This window comes from Propithecus coquereli, unplaced genomic scaffold (assembly GCF_000956105.1).
Source record: "Propithecus coquereli isolate 6110/MARCELLA unplaced genomic scaffold, Pcoq_1.0 Scaffold184, whole genome shotgun sequence".
Lineage (NCBI taxonomy): Eukaryota > Metazoa > Chordata > Mammalia > Primates > Indriidae > Propithecus > Propithecus coquereli.
The window spans coordinates 3,600,865-3,618,858 of record NW_012143190.1 but is presented as its reverse complement, the minus strand read 5'-3'; the positions used below and the strand labels follow the sequence as shown (position 1 = coordinate 3,618,858).

At 43.6% G+C, this 17,994-nt stretch overlaps 1 protein-coding gene across 2 annotated transcripts in view; it reads right to left on the bottom strand.

The window, feature by feature from the left end:
• Nucleotides 1-981: 981 nt before the first annotated feature.
• Nucleotides 982-17,994, bottom strand: part of CHRNA7 (cholinergic receptor, nicotinic, alpha 7 (neuronal)) — a 109,252-nt gene continuing 92,239 nt past the window's right edge. The window contains exons 6-10 of one of the 2 annotated variants that reach the window (XM_012642697.1): nucleotides 16,056-16,223; nucleotides 15,198-15,392; nucleotides 14,158-14,244; nucleotides 10,383-10,492; nucleotides 982-1,998 (exon numbers count right to left, since the gene is read on the bottom strand). In XM_012642697.1, the coding sequence (XP_012498151.1) occupies nucleotides 1,480-1,998; nucleotides 10,383-10,492; nucleotides 14,158-14,244; nucleotides 15,198-15,392; nucleotides 16,056-16,223 (1,079 nt within the window). In that variant the 3' untranslated portion in view covers nucleotides 982-1,479. The remainder of the gene's footprint in view (nucleotides 1,999-10,382; nucleotides 10,493-14,157; nucleotides 14,245-15,197; nucleotides 15,393-16,055; nucleotides 16,224-17,994) is intronic. The other variant, XM_012642696.1, reaches the window with a different exon arrangement.

The window sequence follows — 17,994 nt, the reverse complement described above, 5'->3', positions numbered from 1 at the left end:
AAAGATCTCTAGGAGCTCAGAAACCTGCAGTTTTGAGCTCCAAGCAGTTGTCGTATGACACAATGCAACAACATGCTTTCTTGGTCAATTACCCTCTGATGAGAAGAGGCAAAGTGATATTGTCAGCTAGATAATCTAAGGAGAGAATTGTGTCATCACATAGGTTTAAAAATTAAAGTTTCTCTTGTTTTCAAAACACCCATCCTCCAGTAAATCCACCCCATGGACCCTGAAGCAGGCTGAAGCTGGGGTGGACAAGCTGGGGAGAGGCAGATTCCCAAAAGCTAGAAACAGAGTTGCTGACTGAGATTGTCTGCCAACTCCTTTCTGTTGACTGCCATTGGCCTGGCATCCAGAGAAGCCTTTGGCCACACCATTCCCTCCCTAGTGCCTGCCACACAGGGGACACAAGAGGTCCCAGGCCCTCCCCTTGGTCCTGACACTTGGAGAAAAAGCTGAGGAATACTTTCAGTTTAAATTGTGCATTCGCATAAAGGTACAAATTCCTAAGACTAATCATCTCCAACACATGTGACTCATCTAATATATTATTTTTTAAAAAAAAACACAAAACCGGTTTAACTTAGCATTAGCTATTCCTTGGGCTGTTAATTCTAAAAGAACTCTATTTGTCCTTAGGGTTTTGCAGAATAGAACAACAGACTCACTGAATTCCTCAGTGTCCAAGAAACTTGGAGTCATCTGTGATCTATAGGAGACACCCGGTGCACTCAGGAGGACCTGGTCCTAGTTCAGAGTCAACACAAACCTGTGTCCCTCCGGTACCCTTGACAGGGAAGGTTTGCAGAAATAAGTCAGACTGGCAAAAACATAGTTTATAAAACAAACTGTGCCTCTCTCCTTTTTTAAATGTGGAAACAGCATAAAACTGTTTCTCTCTACCAACTGTCTTTGGTAGAGAGAGAAAAAAAGTTGAATTGCAGAAAAACCAACAGATAGACTTTTAGTTCTACTTTTTTGTTTGTCTTCCTTTCATCAGTCAATTATTTGAATGGATTTAGTGAGTTTGGTTTATTATTATTATTAGTTTCAATCTAGGTTTGTACACAGGCAAAAGCATAGGTTGAATTTTCATGTAGACCTTCATGGCAAGTGACATGCAGGCATGCAAAACCAACTGTACAGGCTTCCCCTAGCAGTCAGGAGCTACCAGGACCTCTCTGAAGGGCTCTCCAGGAAGTGGGCAAATGGGCAAAACGACCTCTCAGTGGCCTTGCTGGCTGACCATAAGGATGTGCCAAGGGTATCGATTAGCCCACCTAAGAGAATTAAACAAAAGGTGCTGAGATCCCATTACCGAAAGTAACAAGGAAACCATAACCAACATGATTGACAGCTACAAGGTACATTGGCATTGCCGAGTTTAATGCTGCTGAGGGATTAGCACCCCAAATTCTCGCCAAGCCAAAGAGACTCTGCCTATCTATGTGTTTCTAGCGCGTCCAGAACCAGGTGAAGTTATGCGAAGTCTTTGGACACAGCCTCGACAAAGTTTGGAGCAGACATCAGGATGCCGATGGTGCAGATGATGGTGAAGATGGAAAAGGCCATGAGGCACAGGCGGTCCACCACACATGCCGCGAACTTCCACTCGCTGCAGACCGCCTCGCTCTCATCCTGGCAGCGGAAGCGGTTAGCGATGTAACGGACCTCCTCCAGGATCTTGGCCAGGTCCGGGTCGCCCTCGGGGGGATGCCCGCCATGCAGGAGGTGTTCATCATGTGTGGGAGAGCAGGCCATGCGGCCACACACAACCCCAGAGTCGGGGGTCGGGGCACAGTGCATGCCATCCAGGCCTCGGAAGCCAATGTACAGCAGGTTCCCATTGCTGGCTGGCGGCGCCGCCACGGTGCTCATCTCCACACTGGCCAGGCTGCAGCGGCGCTGCTTGTGTTGGCACGCTGGGCGGACCTTGTCTTCCCCGGGCCGTTTCATGCGCAGGAACCATGCACACCAGTTCAAAAGGATGACTCTGGTCTGGGGAGACAACAGAACGGGCATCAGCTGATCCCCACAGCAACACGATCCTATAAATGAATTAAAAATTTACTAAAGAAATAGACATATTAGCAAAAAAACAAATAGAACTTCTGGAAACGAAAAATTCATTTAAGGAAATACAAAACCCATTGCAAAGCTTTAAGAATAGGCTAGACCAGGCAGAAGAAAGAATTTCAGAGCTTGAAGACAACTCTCTCGAATTCATCCAGTTAGTCAAAAATAAACAACAAAGAATCAAGAGGAATGAGCAAAGCCTATGAGAAATATGGCATTATGTAAAATGGCCAAATATGACATCATAGGCATCCCTGAGGGTGAAGAAGAAAAAGCACAAGTGCTGGAAAACCTATTTGAGAGAACAATTTAAGAAAATTTCCCTGGTCTTGCTAGAGATTCAGACACCCAGATATAAGAAGCTCAATGAACATATGGGAGATTCATTGCAAAGAGGCAGTCACTAAGACATACAATCATCAGACTGGTCAAAGTCAACAGGAAGGTGAAACTCCTGTGAGCCATGAGGCAAAAACATCAAGTAACTTACAAAGGAAAATCCATCAGGCTAACTGCAGACTTCTCAGCAGAGATCTTACAAGCCAGAAGGCATTGGAGCCCCATCTTCGGTCTTCTTAAACAGAACAACTGCCAGCCTAGAATTTTGTATCCTGCAAAACTAAGTTTCATATAAGAATGAGAAATAAAGACTTTTCCATACAAGTAAACACTGATGGAATTTGTCACAACCAGACTTGCCCTGCAGGAAACACTCAGATCTGCATTATTAATATCATATGGATAAGCACAATAGACACCCACCAATGTAAAATCACCCAAAAGCTAAAGCTCTCCTCTCATATAAAACAGCACAAGAGGGAAAGTGAAGCAATAAGGTACTACTCAATACGATGAATGGAACAGCATCCCACATATTCTATCACTCAACATTGAACAGTCTGAATGCCCCACTCAAGAGATATAGGCTGGCTGAATGGATAAAAAATACAACCCAAATATCTTCTGTCTCCAGGAAACACATCTAACCCACAAGGACTCATACAGACTCAAAGTGAAGGGATGTAAAGAAATACTCCATGCAAATGGAAACCAAAAGAGAGCAGGTGTAGCCATTCTCATATCAGATAAAACTGACTTTAAATCAACAATGTTAAAGAAAGACAAGGATGAACATTATATAATGGTAAAGGGAGCAATTCAACCAGAAGAAATAACAACCCTTGAATATATATGAACCTAACACAGAAGCTCCCAGATTCATAAAGCAAACTTTACTAGCTAAGCAAAGAGATAAATAGCAGCATTGTAATTGCCGGGGACTTCAGCATCCCACAGACAGAGCTGAATAGATCATTGAAGCAGAAAATGAACAAAGAAACACTGGACTTAAATGGGATTCTAGAACAAATGTGCCTAACAGACACTTACAGAAACTTCTACCTCAAAACTACTGAATATACATTCTTCTCATCAGCACATGGAACATTCTCCAAGATTGATCAAATCTTAGGCCACAACACACATCTCAACATTCAAAAAAATCAAATCATACCATGTATCTTCTCAGACCACAGTGGAATAAAACTAGCAATAAATTCTAAGAGAAACACTCAAATCTACACAAAGTCATGAAAATTAAACAACCTTCAGCTGAAGTATTATTGGGTCAATAATGAAATTATGGTGGAAATAAAAAAATTCCTTAAACCAAACAACAAAGGGTACACAAGCTATTGAACTCTATGGGATTCAGCAAAAGCAATCCTAAGGGGAAAATTCATAGCTTTAAATGCCTACATCAAAAATACAGAAAGATCGCAGATTAACAACCTAATGACACATTTGAAGGAACCGGAAAAGGAAGAGTAAACCAAACCCAAAGCGAGCAGAAGAAAAGAAATAACTAAAGTCAGAGCAGAACTAAATGAAATGGAAAATAACAAAAATACAAAGTATCAACAAAACAAAAAGTTGGCTCTTTGAAAGGACAAACAAAATTGATAGACTTCTTGCTAGATTAACCAGGAATAGAAGAGAAAGGACTCAAATAAGTTTAACTAGAAATGAAAAAGGAGATATTACAACTGATACCACAGAAATATAAAATATCACCTGTGAATACTATGAAAATCTCTGCATACATAAATTAGAAAATGTAGAGGAAATGGACAAATTCCTGGAAACACACAACCTCCTAAGGCTTAATCTGGAAGAAATAGAACTCCTGAACAGAGCAATAATGAGCAGAGATTGCAGCAGTAGTAACAAATCTCCCAACCAAAGAAAACCCTGGGCCAGATGGATTTACAGCCCAATTCTACCAGATCTACAAAGAAGAGGTGGTACCCATACTGCAGAAATTATTCCATAACATCGAGAAGGAGGGAATCCTCCCCAGCTCATTCCATGAAGCCAGTATCATCTTGATACCAAAGCCAGGAAAGGACACAACAGCAACGACAAAGAGAAAACTGCAGACGAATATTCCCTATGAATAGAGATGTAAAAATCCTTAATAAAATACTAGCAAACTGAATTCAACAGCACATCAAAAAAATAATAATCCACCATGACCAAGTGGGCTTCAACCCAGGGATGGAAGGATGGTTCAACATATATAAATCAATAAATGTGATTCACCACATAAACAGAAGCAAAAACAAAGACCATATGATCATCTCAATAGATGCAGATCAAGCATTCATCAAAATCTAGCACTTTTCATGATAAAAACTCTCAATAAACTAGTAATAGAAGTAACACATATCAAAAATTTAAAAGCCATATAAGACAAACCCACAGCTACCATTGCAGTAAACAGGGAAAAGTTGAAAGCATTTCCCCTAAGAACTGCTTAAGACAGTTCTTAGGGAAATAAGACAAGGGTGCCCACTGTCCCCACTTCTATTCAAAATTGAACTGGATGTTCTAGCCAGAGCAATCAGAAAAGAGAAAGAAAGAAATAATACCCAAATCAGAAAAGAGAAAGTCAAACTATAGCTTTTCACTGATGATGTGATTTTGTATCTAGAAAATTCCAAAGACTCCACCAAGAGACTCCTGAAATTGATAAACAAATTCAGCAAAGTGTCAGGTTACGAAATCAATGTACACAAATCAGTAGCATTTCTATATACCAATAGCACTCAAGCTGAGAGTCAATTCAAAGACTCAATACCATTCACAATAGCTACGAAGAAAATAAAATATCTAGAAATATAATTAACCAAGGAAGTAAAAAATCTCTACAAGGAGAACTAAAAAACACTGAGGAAAGAAATCACAGATGACACAAACAAATGGAAAAATGTGTCATGCTCATGGATTGGTAGAATCAACATTGCTAAAATGTCTGTACTACTCACAGTGATTTACAGATTGAATGTAATCCCCATCAAAATACCAATGTCATATTTCACAGATCTAGAGAAAATAATTCTATGCTTTGTTTGGAACCAAAAAAGAGCCCGAAGAGCCAAAGCAACCTTAAGCAAAAAGAACAAATCTGGAGGCATCACATTACCAGACTTGAAACTATACTACAAGGCTACAGTAACCAAAACAGCATAGTATTGGTACAAAATTAGAAATATAGACCAATGAAACAGGACAGAGAACCCAGACATAAAACCACCTACCTACAACAAATTGATCTTTGACAAAGCAGACAACAACATACACTGGGGGAAAGAAGCCCTATTCAATAAATGGTGCTGGGAAAACTGGATAGCTACGTGTAGAAGAATGGAACAGGACACCTATCTCTCACCACTTACAAAAAATTAATTCAAGATGGATAAAATAATTAAAGGCATGAAACCATAAAAATTTTAGAAGAAAGTGTAGAAAAAAGTCTTCTAGATATTAGCCTAAGCAAAGAATTTATGACTAAGACCCCAAAGGTAATTACAGCAACAACAAAAATAAATAAAATGGGACTTGATTAAATTAAAAAGCTTCTACCTGGCTAAGGAAATAATCAACAGAGCAAACAATCTACAGAATGAGAGAAAATATTCGCAAACTACACGTCTAATAAAGAGCTGCTATCCAGAATCTACAAAGAACTCGAACAGATCAGCAAGAAAAAAAAAAAACAAAAAAACACACCATTAAAAAGTGGGCAAGAGACATGAACAGCAGTTTTTCAAAAGAAGAAAGACAAATGGCCAATAAACATATAAAAAATGCTCAATGTCACCAATCATAGGGGAAATGTATATTAAAACCACAATGAGATATTGCCTTAGCCCTGTGAGAATGGCTTTTATTAAAAAGTCCAAAAACAACAGATGCTGCCATGGATATAGAGAAAGTAACACTTATTTACTGTTGGTGGGACTGCAAATTAGTACAATCTCTATGGAAAACAGTACAGAGATTCCTCACAGAACTAAAAGTAGCCCTACTATTTCAGCCAACAATCCCACTACTGGTTATTTACCCAAAGGAAAAGAAGTCATTTTATCACAAAGACATCTGTACTTGAATGTAATTAATTGCAGCACAATTCACAATTGCAAAGATGTGAAATTAACCCAAGTGCACATCAATTCATGAATAGATTAACAAAATGCAGTCTATGTATACCATGGAGTACCACTCAGCCATAAGAAGAAGTGAATTCATGTGTTTTGCAGCAATTTGGATGAAACTGGAGATGATTACCCCAAGTGCAGTATCTCAAAAATGAAAAAAACAAACACCACATGCACTCTCGAATGATTTGGAACTAACTGATGGGCACGCACTGGCACAAAAAGAAATGAAAATCATTGGAAATCAAGGAGGAGTGAAGGGGAGAAGGGGAGGGGTAAAAACTTACCTAACAGGTACAATGAACACTACTCAGGTGATGGGCACACTTATTATAGACATGACCAAAACTTATTCATGTGACAAAAGCATTCATACCTCCTTAATATTTTGAAATAAAAAAAATTTAAAAAAATTTTGCAATTGTATATTAAAAAAAAAAGAAGTCCTACTTCACTGATCCTGATGGTAATAGGTTCCGCTGCCTCTCAGACAGATGATATTACACAGGCAAGCAGTACCTGTGCATTACAAATGTCTGAGTCAAATGTGAGGCCAGAATAAAACCTTACAGAAAATCACCCTCGGAGCAGGTTGAATTTTTCCTTGGGGAAGGCATACTGCAGTCTCAGGGAAGACAGCCTTGTAGAATAAGGTTGTCTTGGTAAGAGAGCCCCTGAGCTGTGTAAAGAAGAAAAGTCACTTTCCTCTCTGATCCTTCCTCATGTGTAACCAGGGGACCATCAGACCTAACACAGGCTCCCACATTAAGTGTCAGGCTCTCTGGAAGACCACTGCAAGCTCCCAGGAGTGCCCGGGAGATTTTAAATTTTTAAGGTCAACCCAGGACACCCATCAGACACCAAAGGAACTTGAAGCTTGATGCAGTTCAGGCTTCCAGCATTAGATCACCACCATCCCTTGTGATGACAACCTATCTTTGCAAAATTGATTTTCAAAATTTCCCTGATAAAAAGCAAGTACCAAGGAAGTCCACATGAAACAGAAAATGAAGGTAGTGGTCTCCAATCTGATCCCAAGATTTGAGAGGCTGTACTTTTCCGTACAGGTGCTACATTGTTAAGGTACAAATACCTATTAAGTTGCTTTGATCTATTTAATAAAGAGAGCATTAGGTATTATTTCTTTTGGCCTAAGGACTCTCTGAAAAAAATTCCTGAGATACTAATGTGCTGTGAACAAGGAACTTTAGGAACCTCTAACCTCAATCAGTAGGCTTCAAAATAAGATGATGTCTGGGAAAGTACTTTTGAAAAGTAAGAAGCAGCAGTTGGTAAATTTTCCTTCAAGCCAGGGAGTAAATCCCTCATGCTCTAAGGTCTCTGCTGAAACTGGTCAACTCTGCTGATTGTAGCACACACAGAAAGCACACAAATGATAGGTATGGCTGTTTGCTAATAAAATTTTGTTCACAAAAACAGTTGGTAGGCTCTATTTGACCACTGGGGGTATAGTTTGTTGTGCTCTGTTCTAAAGTGTTTTATAAACATACAGTGCCTACACCTATGGGAGAAGCTGAAGAAAAATCACCCTAAGAGTTTATATTGTTTTTGCCTCTCAGGGAAAGGAGGGAGACATCTGAAGCCTTAATCCAAGTTTAAAGAAAAAAAAAAATCTCTATAACATCTATCCAGATAAGTGTGTGAAAAGTGGGCCCTTTCCCTGAAATTATCTAGATCCTGATTTTATTTCATTTTGTTTTATGATTATGGGGAAATTCCATCAACAACCTAGCAGGTATATTTCCTACATGTAGGTACAGAGAGTAAGTCGTGAAGTTCGTATCTGCAGGGATTCATTCCGGGTAATCTTTTTATGACATCTTAGCAAAGACACCTGCAGCAACCAGGTCTGGAAGCAGGTGAAGAAAAGAACAAGAAAGCGTGAGACCAGCTCCACTGCCGCTGTAAGGATAACCTATGTTTCACAGTGTTTTTTACAAAACAAGAGTCGCTCTGTACATCCTGCAAAGGCCAGGTGTGCTGACCGTGGAGGAGCAGGGACACATGGCCTCGTGTGAAACCTCGGTTGAGTTTGGCCCCCCACTCAAGGCTCATGAGATGTGTCATCCCACGTGGGCCTTTGGGAGCTCTGTGAAGTGAGTACAATGCCCCCATTTCACAGCAGACAAACTGATGCTCAAAGAGGCTAATAAAGTGGCTCAAGGTGCTACAGTGAGCAAGTGGTTAAGTCACTTAACTTGTTTAGACATCCACGGCCTCATCTGTAAAAGTGTCTATGGGATTCTCTTCAAAGTCTTGCGACTTTAGCGCAGCCCCCTCTGGGAAGGCACCAGTGAGCCTGAGCCAGACCTGCAGGGAGTCTGCTGGGATGTGTCTGGACGCAGGGGCAGCTGCGCACACGAGGAGCTGGGCTGCGCCAGGCACTTCTCCCACTGCACGGGGGTCTGCACATCCCCTGGTACACGGCTCAAGCTCACACGATCCACACCGCCATGTCTACTTGGAATTCCATGGCCTGAATCATTAGCTTGCAAAGCCAAAGCATCTCAGAAGATAAAATTATCCTCCTGGCACTTCTCAGACTGTGCTCTTGACCTCTTCTGTTAGGCTACAGTTTTGTTTCTAGCTGTGCAAATGTCACATAATGCCACTGAGCGCGGCAGTGTCTTCTTCATAGCAACAGATCATAATAAAAGTCCCTCGGAGGCTGTTTGTGTTTCAAACACACATGGAATAAAACAAAAAATACAGTGTGCTATATAAAGCAAGAGAGACGTATAAGCTTCATCTTTCATTCGCAGCCAATTGGTTTTAATAAGCTTTTATGCTGAGAGGTGAATAATTAGCATATGTTCTTAATTAAGATTTTTCTGGAGCCGTAGAGCGCTCCAGGTCATTAAAAATGTTTCATTAATATATCTTCATATCTTAATTCCATTATCTTCCCATCAGTCAAAATACTTACAAAAAATAAAAATAAGTATTTATAATTTTGTATTTGCATAAGTAAACACTGGAAGAAAAAGGAAAGAATTCTTAAAACGCTCATCAGTATTGGTGACAGACGCAGGGTGAGGGGCAGGAATGGGAGCAGGATTGCTTATGTACACTTTTAATTTTGTTTTGGCTTTTGAAATAGGTAAATGTTTTTACCTGCTTCAAACAGACAGAGAGATAGACAGACACAAACACGAGGCCCCTGCTATCACACCTGGCCTGGCGTGTAGCCTACGTGTGTCAGGGTCTAAGGCAGACAGACAAGAACATAGGTGAATGTGTGCAGATGTATCCCAGTGTTTTAAGGGGCGGCCTTCTCAAAACAGGCCTCAGGGACGATAGTGATGTGATCTGTGGGTGAGATGCCACCATCCAGGCTGAGCTCCTGCTAATGCCGGCACCATGAGTGGGAGGGAAGGTCTTTATTGAGTATGTGAGGGGAAGGGGCCCTGGGGAAAAAAAAATCTGAGATGAAACAGTAACTTTAGACAGCAATTTTTTTAAAAAAGAAATCTTTCCTAAGTTAACATTTGGGTAACTGTAAATTGCTGCACAATGAATGTGTTTAGGAGGCCCAGAAACTCCCTATTCCTGGAGAGTGACTAAATGCATGTCACACCTTGCAGCTGCTTCTGCAGTTGGTGATCCCAGTGCTGTGGGACGGTAAGGAGCACCCTCCTCGTGACTGTACTCTTTGCAAATATATGCAGGCAGGTGAAGCCATGTGAAAAATAAAGCTCTTTGTTTAGGAACGCCAGCTTTTCTGTGATTTTTAAAATAGATAAACCATAAGAGGAGCGTCCTTTACGGAAGGCGGAAGGAACGTACCCACTTGGGCATCTTGCCCCCGTCGGGGTCGTGGTGGTGGTACTGCAGCACAATCACTGTCACCACCACAGAGAGGCCCACGATGATCATGGTGCTGGCGAAGTACTGGGCTGCGGAGAGAACAGACGCAGGGTGAGATGCGGGGGCTCCCTTGGCCTGAACATCACAGGACAGGTGCACCCTGACCAGGTTCTCTGCCCATCGGGCCTCGGGGGGCAGTGTTGCCCGGTGCCAGACAGGACTGCCTCCTGCTGCTGGCCAGGCCTGCAGCCCACCACCCACCTTCCAGTCGGGCAGAGACCCACCTGTGAGGTCTGACTTCCCACCCATGGAGTGGCCTTGCCTCATTGATTCCACTTCCAGGCACCCTGTCCTCCTCGTCCATCAATGAGAGCTAGCAGTGCCTGGAAGGATGGTGATAAGGCTGTTACCAAGAGTAAACACTGGACACGGATAGTGTGGTCACCATCATGACTGCCAGCCTCGGACATGCTCCGGGGGTATGACAAGGGCATACCTGGGCACCCCCAGGCTGCTCTATCAGCCCTGGACACTTAGGCTGTTAGTTTGGGAAATGAGTCTGGTTCCATCTCATGGGAGACTGAGGGTAGGGGTTCCAGCTATTCAGCCTGACAAAGACGTCACTGACAGTGACTTTTCAGGCCTAGAACATCAGCTTCCACTAGGGTGGGCCCTGGGTGTGTGTCTCTTCCTGGGCCCAGTTCAGAAACAGCAGGGAACATCTGAAAAAGCCTTAGCTCTATTCCTCTGGCTGCAGGCTGGGAGTTTGGACAGGCTACTCAGCCTCTCTGGGCCTTGAGTTCTTGGACACGGATAGTGCAAAGGATGGAATGTTTGTGGTATGCCCACAAAATTCATGTGTTAAAACCCTAGTCCCAATGGGAGGGAATTTGGAGGTGGGCCTTTGGGAGATACAATATTGTGATTTATAATGAGAAATAATATTTGGTCTTCCTCCCATTTCCTAGCCCACAGCTCTTAAAACCCTTGAATCTCCAAGTCATAGGTGTCTTTTCAGATGCTAATAAGATCACTGGTGGCTGGGAGCTCCTGGGTTGCCTCAGGATGGGGGCTGGTTGCCAAGGGAACCAGCCTTGTCATTAGAAATGCCCCACCCTTGACCTCTGGGGAGGAGAGAGGGACAGAAAATTGAGTTGGTCACCAACGGCAAACGATGTAACCAATCATGCCTATGTAATGACGGCTCCTTAACAACCCGAACGGACAGGGCTCAGAGAGATTCCGGTTGCTGAACATGTGGGGGTGCCTGGAGGGTGGTGAACCCAGAGGATGGAAGCTCACCCCATCCCACATGCCCTATACATCCCTCCCATCTGGCTGGTCATCTCTATCCTTTATAATGTCCTTTATAATGACCAGTAAACATAAAGTGCCTCCCTGAGTTCATGAGCCATTCTAGTAAATGACTGAACCCAAGGACGGGCAGTCATTAGTCAGAGCATGGGAAGCTGAGACGTGCGACTGGCACATGAAGTGAGGGCCGTCTGTGTGACGGAGCCCCTAACCTGTGGGGTCTACCCTAGCTCTAGGCAGACGGTGTCAGAACTGAATTGAACTATAGCACACCCAGCTGCTGTTGGAGAACTTGTCTGGTGGGGAAAACTTGCACATCTGGTATCAGGAGTGTGTGTTGTATAAGCGGAGAAACAGTGAGCGTTTTTCTCAGAGGAGGTAAGTAGGTCCTGAGGATGGAGCCCTCATGAATGGGATTAGTGCCCTTTGTAAAAAGAAGCCAGAGAGCTAATTAGCTCTCTTTCTGCCATGTGGGGCCACAGTGAGAAGACAGCCTCCTGTAAACCAGGAGGTGGACCCTCACCGGAACCTCGTGCTGGCACCCTGATCTCTGACTTCCAGCTTCCAGAACTGTAAGAAATAAATGTCTGTTGTTTAAGCCGTCCAGTCCATGGCAATTTGTTAGAGCAGTCAGAACTAAGATAAATAAAAAGCCCCTTCTTGTAGGATTAGTGCAAGAATTAGGGATTATACGGGCCAAGATCTAGGAGAAAGCCTGGCATGGAGGAGGTGGTCTTTAATTGGCAACTCTATTAGACCTTGGGTGTAGCTGCCCACTCCTGAGGGCTGAGCTCTAAGTGAAAAGCTTCGTGGTGCAGGAGCCCAAGTGTACGGCCCACACACCTGGCTGAGTCCACCACCTGCCCTCCAGCCAGGAAGGAACTCACTGCTTCCTATAGAGACCAAGAGGTCCCTGGGAAGAGCTCTGTCAGAGGTAGAGATGTGTGACTTACACTAGCATCAGGGCCCTCTGCAAAGGGGAAGGCGAATGGACCAAACCATGACTGTTATGACCTGAATTGTGTCCCCCTAAAATCCACATGCCAAGGCTCTAAGTCCAGTACCCCAGAATGTGACTATATTTGGAGATAGGGTTGGAGGTAATTAAGGTAAAATGAGGTTATTAGGGTGAGCCCTAATCCAATCTGACTGGTGTCCTTACAAACAAAAAGAGGAAATTTGGACACACAGAGAGACAGGAGGGCTGCGTGTGCCCAAAGGAAGGACCGCGAAGGGACAAAGCATCCTGAAGATAGCTTTCTGCAAGCCCAGGAGCGATGCTTCAGAGGAAACCAACTCTGCTGACACCCTGGTCTCAGACTTACAGCCTCCAGAACTGTGAGAAAATAAATTGCTGTTATTTAAGCCACTCAGTCTGTGGTATTTTGTTAGGGCAGTCTGAGCAAACTAAACTAATACAATGACCGGGGTCAGTGCTCAACAGAGGGCAGCAAAGCCGACGTGCCTGAGGCCAACAATATCCCATCCTTCTAGACGTGGGCTGTGCACCAACCAAGCCCTTCCTAGGGGGTTCATCAGTCAAGACAAGGCTGCCAACAGCCCAGGAAAGGTGGTTTCTGTTGCAAGTCTCTATTGGAAACAATGTGTTGGAAGATAGTGTAGAATGAAGGAGGTCAGAGCCAAGTAGAAAGGTGGTTCCACCCTGTCTGGATGGTACCAAAAGAAATGTGACGACCACAGAGGCTTCTCATACCAACAGTTTCTCTGGCCAAAATATTCACATAGGGGAGTTCCACAAAGACGGGCCTTGGCTGCTTGGTTCCTTAAGCCTGGGGGTATCCGTTCAAGGTGCTCCCACCGCAACCTACCCTAGTTAGCCACACAGGATGGTCCTCGGGTAGCAGGGCCAACAGGCATAATCACAGACTGCATTCCTGTTCCCAGCCTCTACCATCCAATGGGAGTGGAGACTCTCAGTGCTGCTGTCCCTCCCTAGGCAGAAGGTCATGCCTCATACCCATCCTGGGCCAAGCATATTTATCCCATTCATATTTCCCCAAAGACTTTTATTCTATACAGAGATTGAGTTATCTCAGGAAACAATGGCTAAGAGTTAAAGTGTGTGCTTCCCCCATTTTAACAAAGGCTTTATGGGAAAACAATATGTTAAGCTAAAATAATAAATTTCTGATGATAAAATATCTGGCTTCACAGCAAGCATGATGGGGAGAATTATGGGGGGAATGGAGGCATTTCTGCAAGTTAAAGTCAAACTGCAAAGCTGGACATCTCCTTCCCCTTACTTAGGCCCAGGTGACAAGAGGCCATGGGTCACTCTCAGAATGGTTACAGCAAGCCATCCCCTCCCAGCAGAACATGGGGGCAGTACAGCCACCTTCCTTCTACTTTCATCTGCGGGGCAATCCTAGGCACTCTTTAACACCATATCTTTAAGGGAGGAGCCCAGCTCTTGCCTTACCTATCAATGGCACGGAATCAGATGTTGCTGGCATGATCTCAGCCACAAGCAGCATGAAGACAGTGAGAGAGAGCAAAACTGTTATCCCTAAAACATAAACATACAGTGGTTCTGTAGATAAAACAGACAGTAAGGCCCAAATGTTGTCTAACAGAGGTTCCCAGCCTAAGACTCAAACAACGAAGTGCTGGGGGAACATCATGGAATGCATGGTCTCTCTACACGCGGGCATGTTCCTGGGCAGAGTCTATGCCATTCACCAGTCTCAAAGGAGTCCCTGATGGAGACGAGTTTAGGAGCCAGAACTTTGGAAGGATCAACACAAACTGAATAATTTTACTTAGCACAATTGTCTTTTACTTTCCTTATTGTATTATTATTGAGAGGTAGTTTTCATGTAGCAGGAAAAAGAAAATATGTAGTCAGAAGACCTGATTTCAGGTCTTAAGTTTGATATTTAAAGCTATGTGACCTTGGATATGTCATTTAATGTTTGTGAGGCTCATACTCAGAAGATGCCAGTTTGAGAATGATTTCTACCATGTACTACACATGATCTTTAGAAGCTCTTTAAGATATTGAGAAACTCATTCACCATTCGAAATCTTAGTCTCCTTACCCTCATGTGGGAGCGATCGTCAGGGACTGCATGGTGTACAGCAGCACACAATGCAAGCTGACGTTGAGCTAAACTACCACCTGTCCACAAGGAATGCTGACCAGTGGCCATCAGGGAACAGGGTGGGGCTGCAGGAGGGGAGGAAGCACAGTCCCTTAGGGCAGAATCCAGCTGGCCCCTGCCTGTGTGTCCCTGTCCTTAGTGTAGGGGCAGACGATCCGAGGATCCTACAGCATTCTCAGGAGGGGACCAAACTTCAATCAGGAGCCTCCAGTGTCCTGGGCTGGGAGGTCTGTGTGATGAGCCACACAGGCCCCTAAGACCCTGAATGGCCACTGCACTATCCGCAGTGAGCTCTGCAGAGCTGACTTCAAGGAACGGCCTTCAGTCCCAGACTCCCGCCAGAGACTCGGGCACTTACCCAGAGAGATCTTCTCCCCGGAGTCTGCGGGGAGCAGGAACACCAGCAGGGCGAGGGCGGAGATGAGCACACAGGGGATGAGCAGGTTGAGGCCATAGTAGAGGGTCCTGCGGCGCATGGTCACTGTGAAGGTGACATCTGGGTACGGTTCTTTGCAGCACTCATAGAACTTCTCGTTCCTCTTTCCGGGGATCCCTCCATGGGGAGGAGAAGAAAAGGAACCACGGTTAGAATACAATAAATTACCATGTTTATTTCAATGAGTATGCCACACACAAGCATAGCCCTGGAGTTTACGAAATGCTAAAAAATTGAGGGATTAGTGTTTGAATAGACTCTTTCTGGTGTATTATAGAGCTCTTTAAGGGTATCTTAAAGCAAATGGGCAAATATTCTTTTGACGGATTGGAAATACATGATGGTTAACAATACATTGTCAATTTTCAAGTGTTAAAAATGCAATCATGGCAACAGAGTGAGACTCTGTCCCCCTCCAAAAAAACAATGTAATCATTGTTTTCGATTTAAAATAATCAAATACAGGTTCCCATCAACTGAAATTTGCTGTGCAACCCGATTTTAGGAATGGACTGGATTCGAATAATGTCGGGATACCTCCACTAGTGCTGCTTTCTTTAAATGTGACCTCACTGTAGTTGCAAGTTCCTCTTAGACAGCATTGAGTTTTCCAATTGTTTTATTTCTCATCATATAGCTCTCAGTAAATTATGGATAATGCTTCATAGTTCAATAAATGCTCTCACTGAAAAGGACATTGGAAAATCCCAAACTTTAGCTTGCCCAGGAATAAAATAGCTTTCTTCCAGGCTGCTAGTCTCGTCTCTTTCCTGGGCTTACCCACGAGATCCCACTCTCCGTTTGGGATGTAGCTACTGATATCTGCCTCCTGCATCTGCAGATCCAATGACCAGCCTCCGTAAGACCAGGACCCAAACTTCAGTTTGCACTGCTGCATATCAAAGGGAAACCAGCGCACGTCGATGTAGCAGGAGCTCTTGAATATGCCTATGTGGGTGACAGAAACAGTCAGAAAACTGAAACAGAAACTGACTGAGATGTGCTCAAAATACAAAGCGGTTCCTTCAGCCTATCCTGCCCATCCAAACTACAGCTCACCCTGTGCAGAGCAAACTGCATCTTTGTGTGTGTGTATGTGTGTGTATGTGCGTGTATGTGTGTGTACAAAATCTCTATAACAGAAGCTCAGTCCAACCCTCATTATCTTTCAAAATTCAAACACAACACTGACAAGCTCTGTCAAAGAAGACTCTTTTGAGGGCTTTCTGTGCAAAAATAAAAATAGCTCTATAAATTTGCATTTACCAGGAGCATTTTCAGACTCTAAATAATAAGAGAAAAATAAAGAATGTAAAAAATCTCAGAGAAGTTGATAAAAATGATGACATGGTTAAAAATTGAATCTGAGATGTAGTAAGGGTGTGTGTGTGGGGTGGGCATTTTCTTTAGGTTAAAAACTGGGAGGACACTTGATTACCTAGAAATATAATCTAGAATTCTAGTTAAAACTAGATTTTAACAAGTTTAAATTCTAGATCAAGAACAGAACAAGAACTGATAGATTTCAGTTGAAGAGATAGTGCTCGAATACAGAAAAGAGTTTCCACTAAAAAGAGCTATTCCAGGCTAGGACAGGGTGGAAGCGTATTTCCTCGAGGGCCACTGAGAGGAGAGAAGAGGCCACTCCTGGTATTTAAGTGCACGTGCTTGTCCCTACCCAGAGAGACACTTGATCTCTCTGGAAGACATGAATAGCTTAAGTGTCCCAGTGCTCATGGGGCTGGTCAGGTACTCTGTAAATTTCTGCTACTGAATTAAAGAAAGAATTCATGGAAGAAGTGACTTCTTCGCAAAGAAGGACCCCACCCTGCAGTCAAGTTGGGAAAAGATAATAAATGTTTGATCCTCAAGTTTCTTTAAATCTGATGTGAGGCACCGCATCTATCATTCACGGGAATCTGGAGTCATCACCGACACTGCCCCCAGCCATGCGCTGGGTCTTTCAAAACCCACATTGTTTGCAAGTTAGAAAACTCTATATAACCTTATGATTCCATTTCTATGAAAATGACCCAAGAGAGAGAATTTCTAGAGACAGAAAGCAGATCAGTGGTTGCCTGGGGCTGGTGATGGGAGCAGGGATTAACTGCAAACAGGCAAAAGGCATCACAGTGGGGTGATGGGAATGTGCTAAATCGAGACTGTGGTAATGATTGCATAATTCTGTAAATATACTAAAAATTGTTGAATCATGCACTTAAAATGCATGAAATGTAAATTCTACCTCATTAAAGCTGTTAAAAAATAAACACAAGGGGTAAAAAAGTCATGGTATAATCAAGTCTCTATTTCTAAGCTTGCCCCAAAACATTCTTTCTCCCCCGTGCCTCCCCATCCACAGGCACAGCAGCATCGGGAACCAGGCTTGCTGTCCCCCAGCCCGACGCTGTGGGAGACTCCCACGGTCACAGCACGATGTGTCCTGTCCCAGTCAGGGCCACTGAGGCGGGGACTCAGGAATCGGGCCCAAGAGGGGCTGTTGCACTCAGGCAGCTTGAGGATTGAATTCCCAGTGCTGCTCCTGTAGCTGGAAATAGCCTCAGCCTTCAAAACAACCTGCAGCACCATGTTCTTCTACACGAGTCACTACTGGAGGTTGTTTTCTAAAATGGTCCTCAAAATAGAAGCCGTCATTTTCAGGCCTGGTGAAAAAGCCCTTGTGTGTGATGCAAGGCTCACCCCGCAGCCCCCCTGCGCA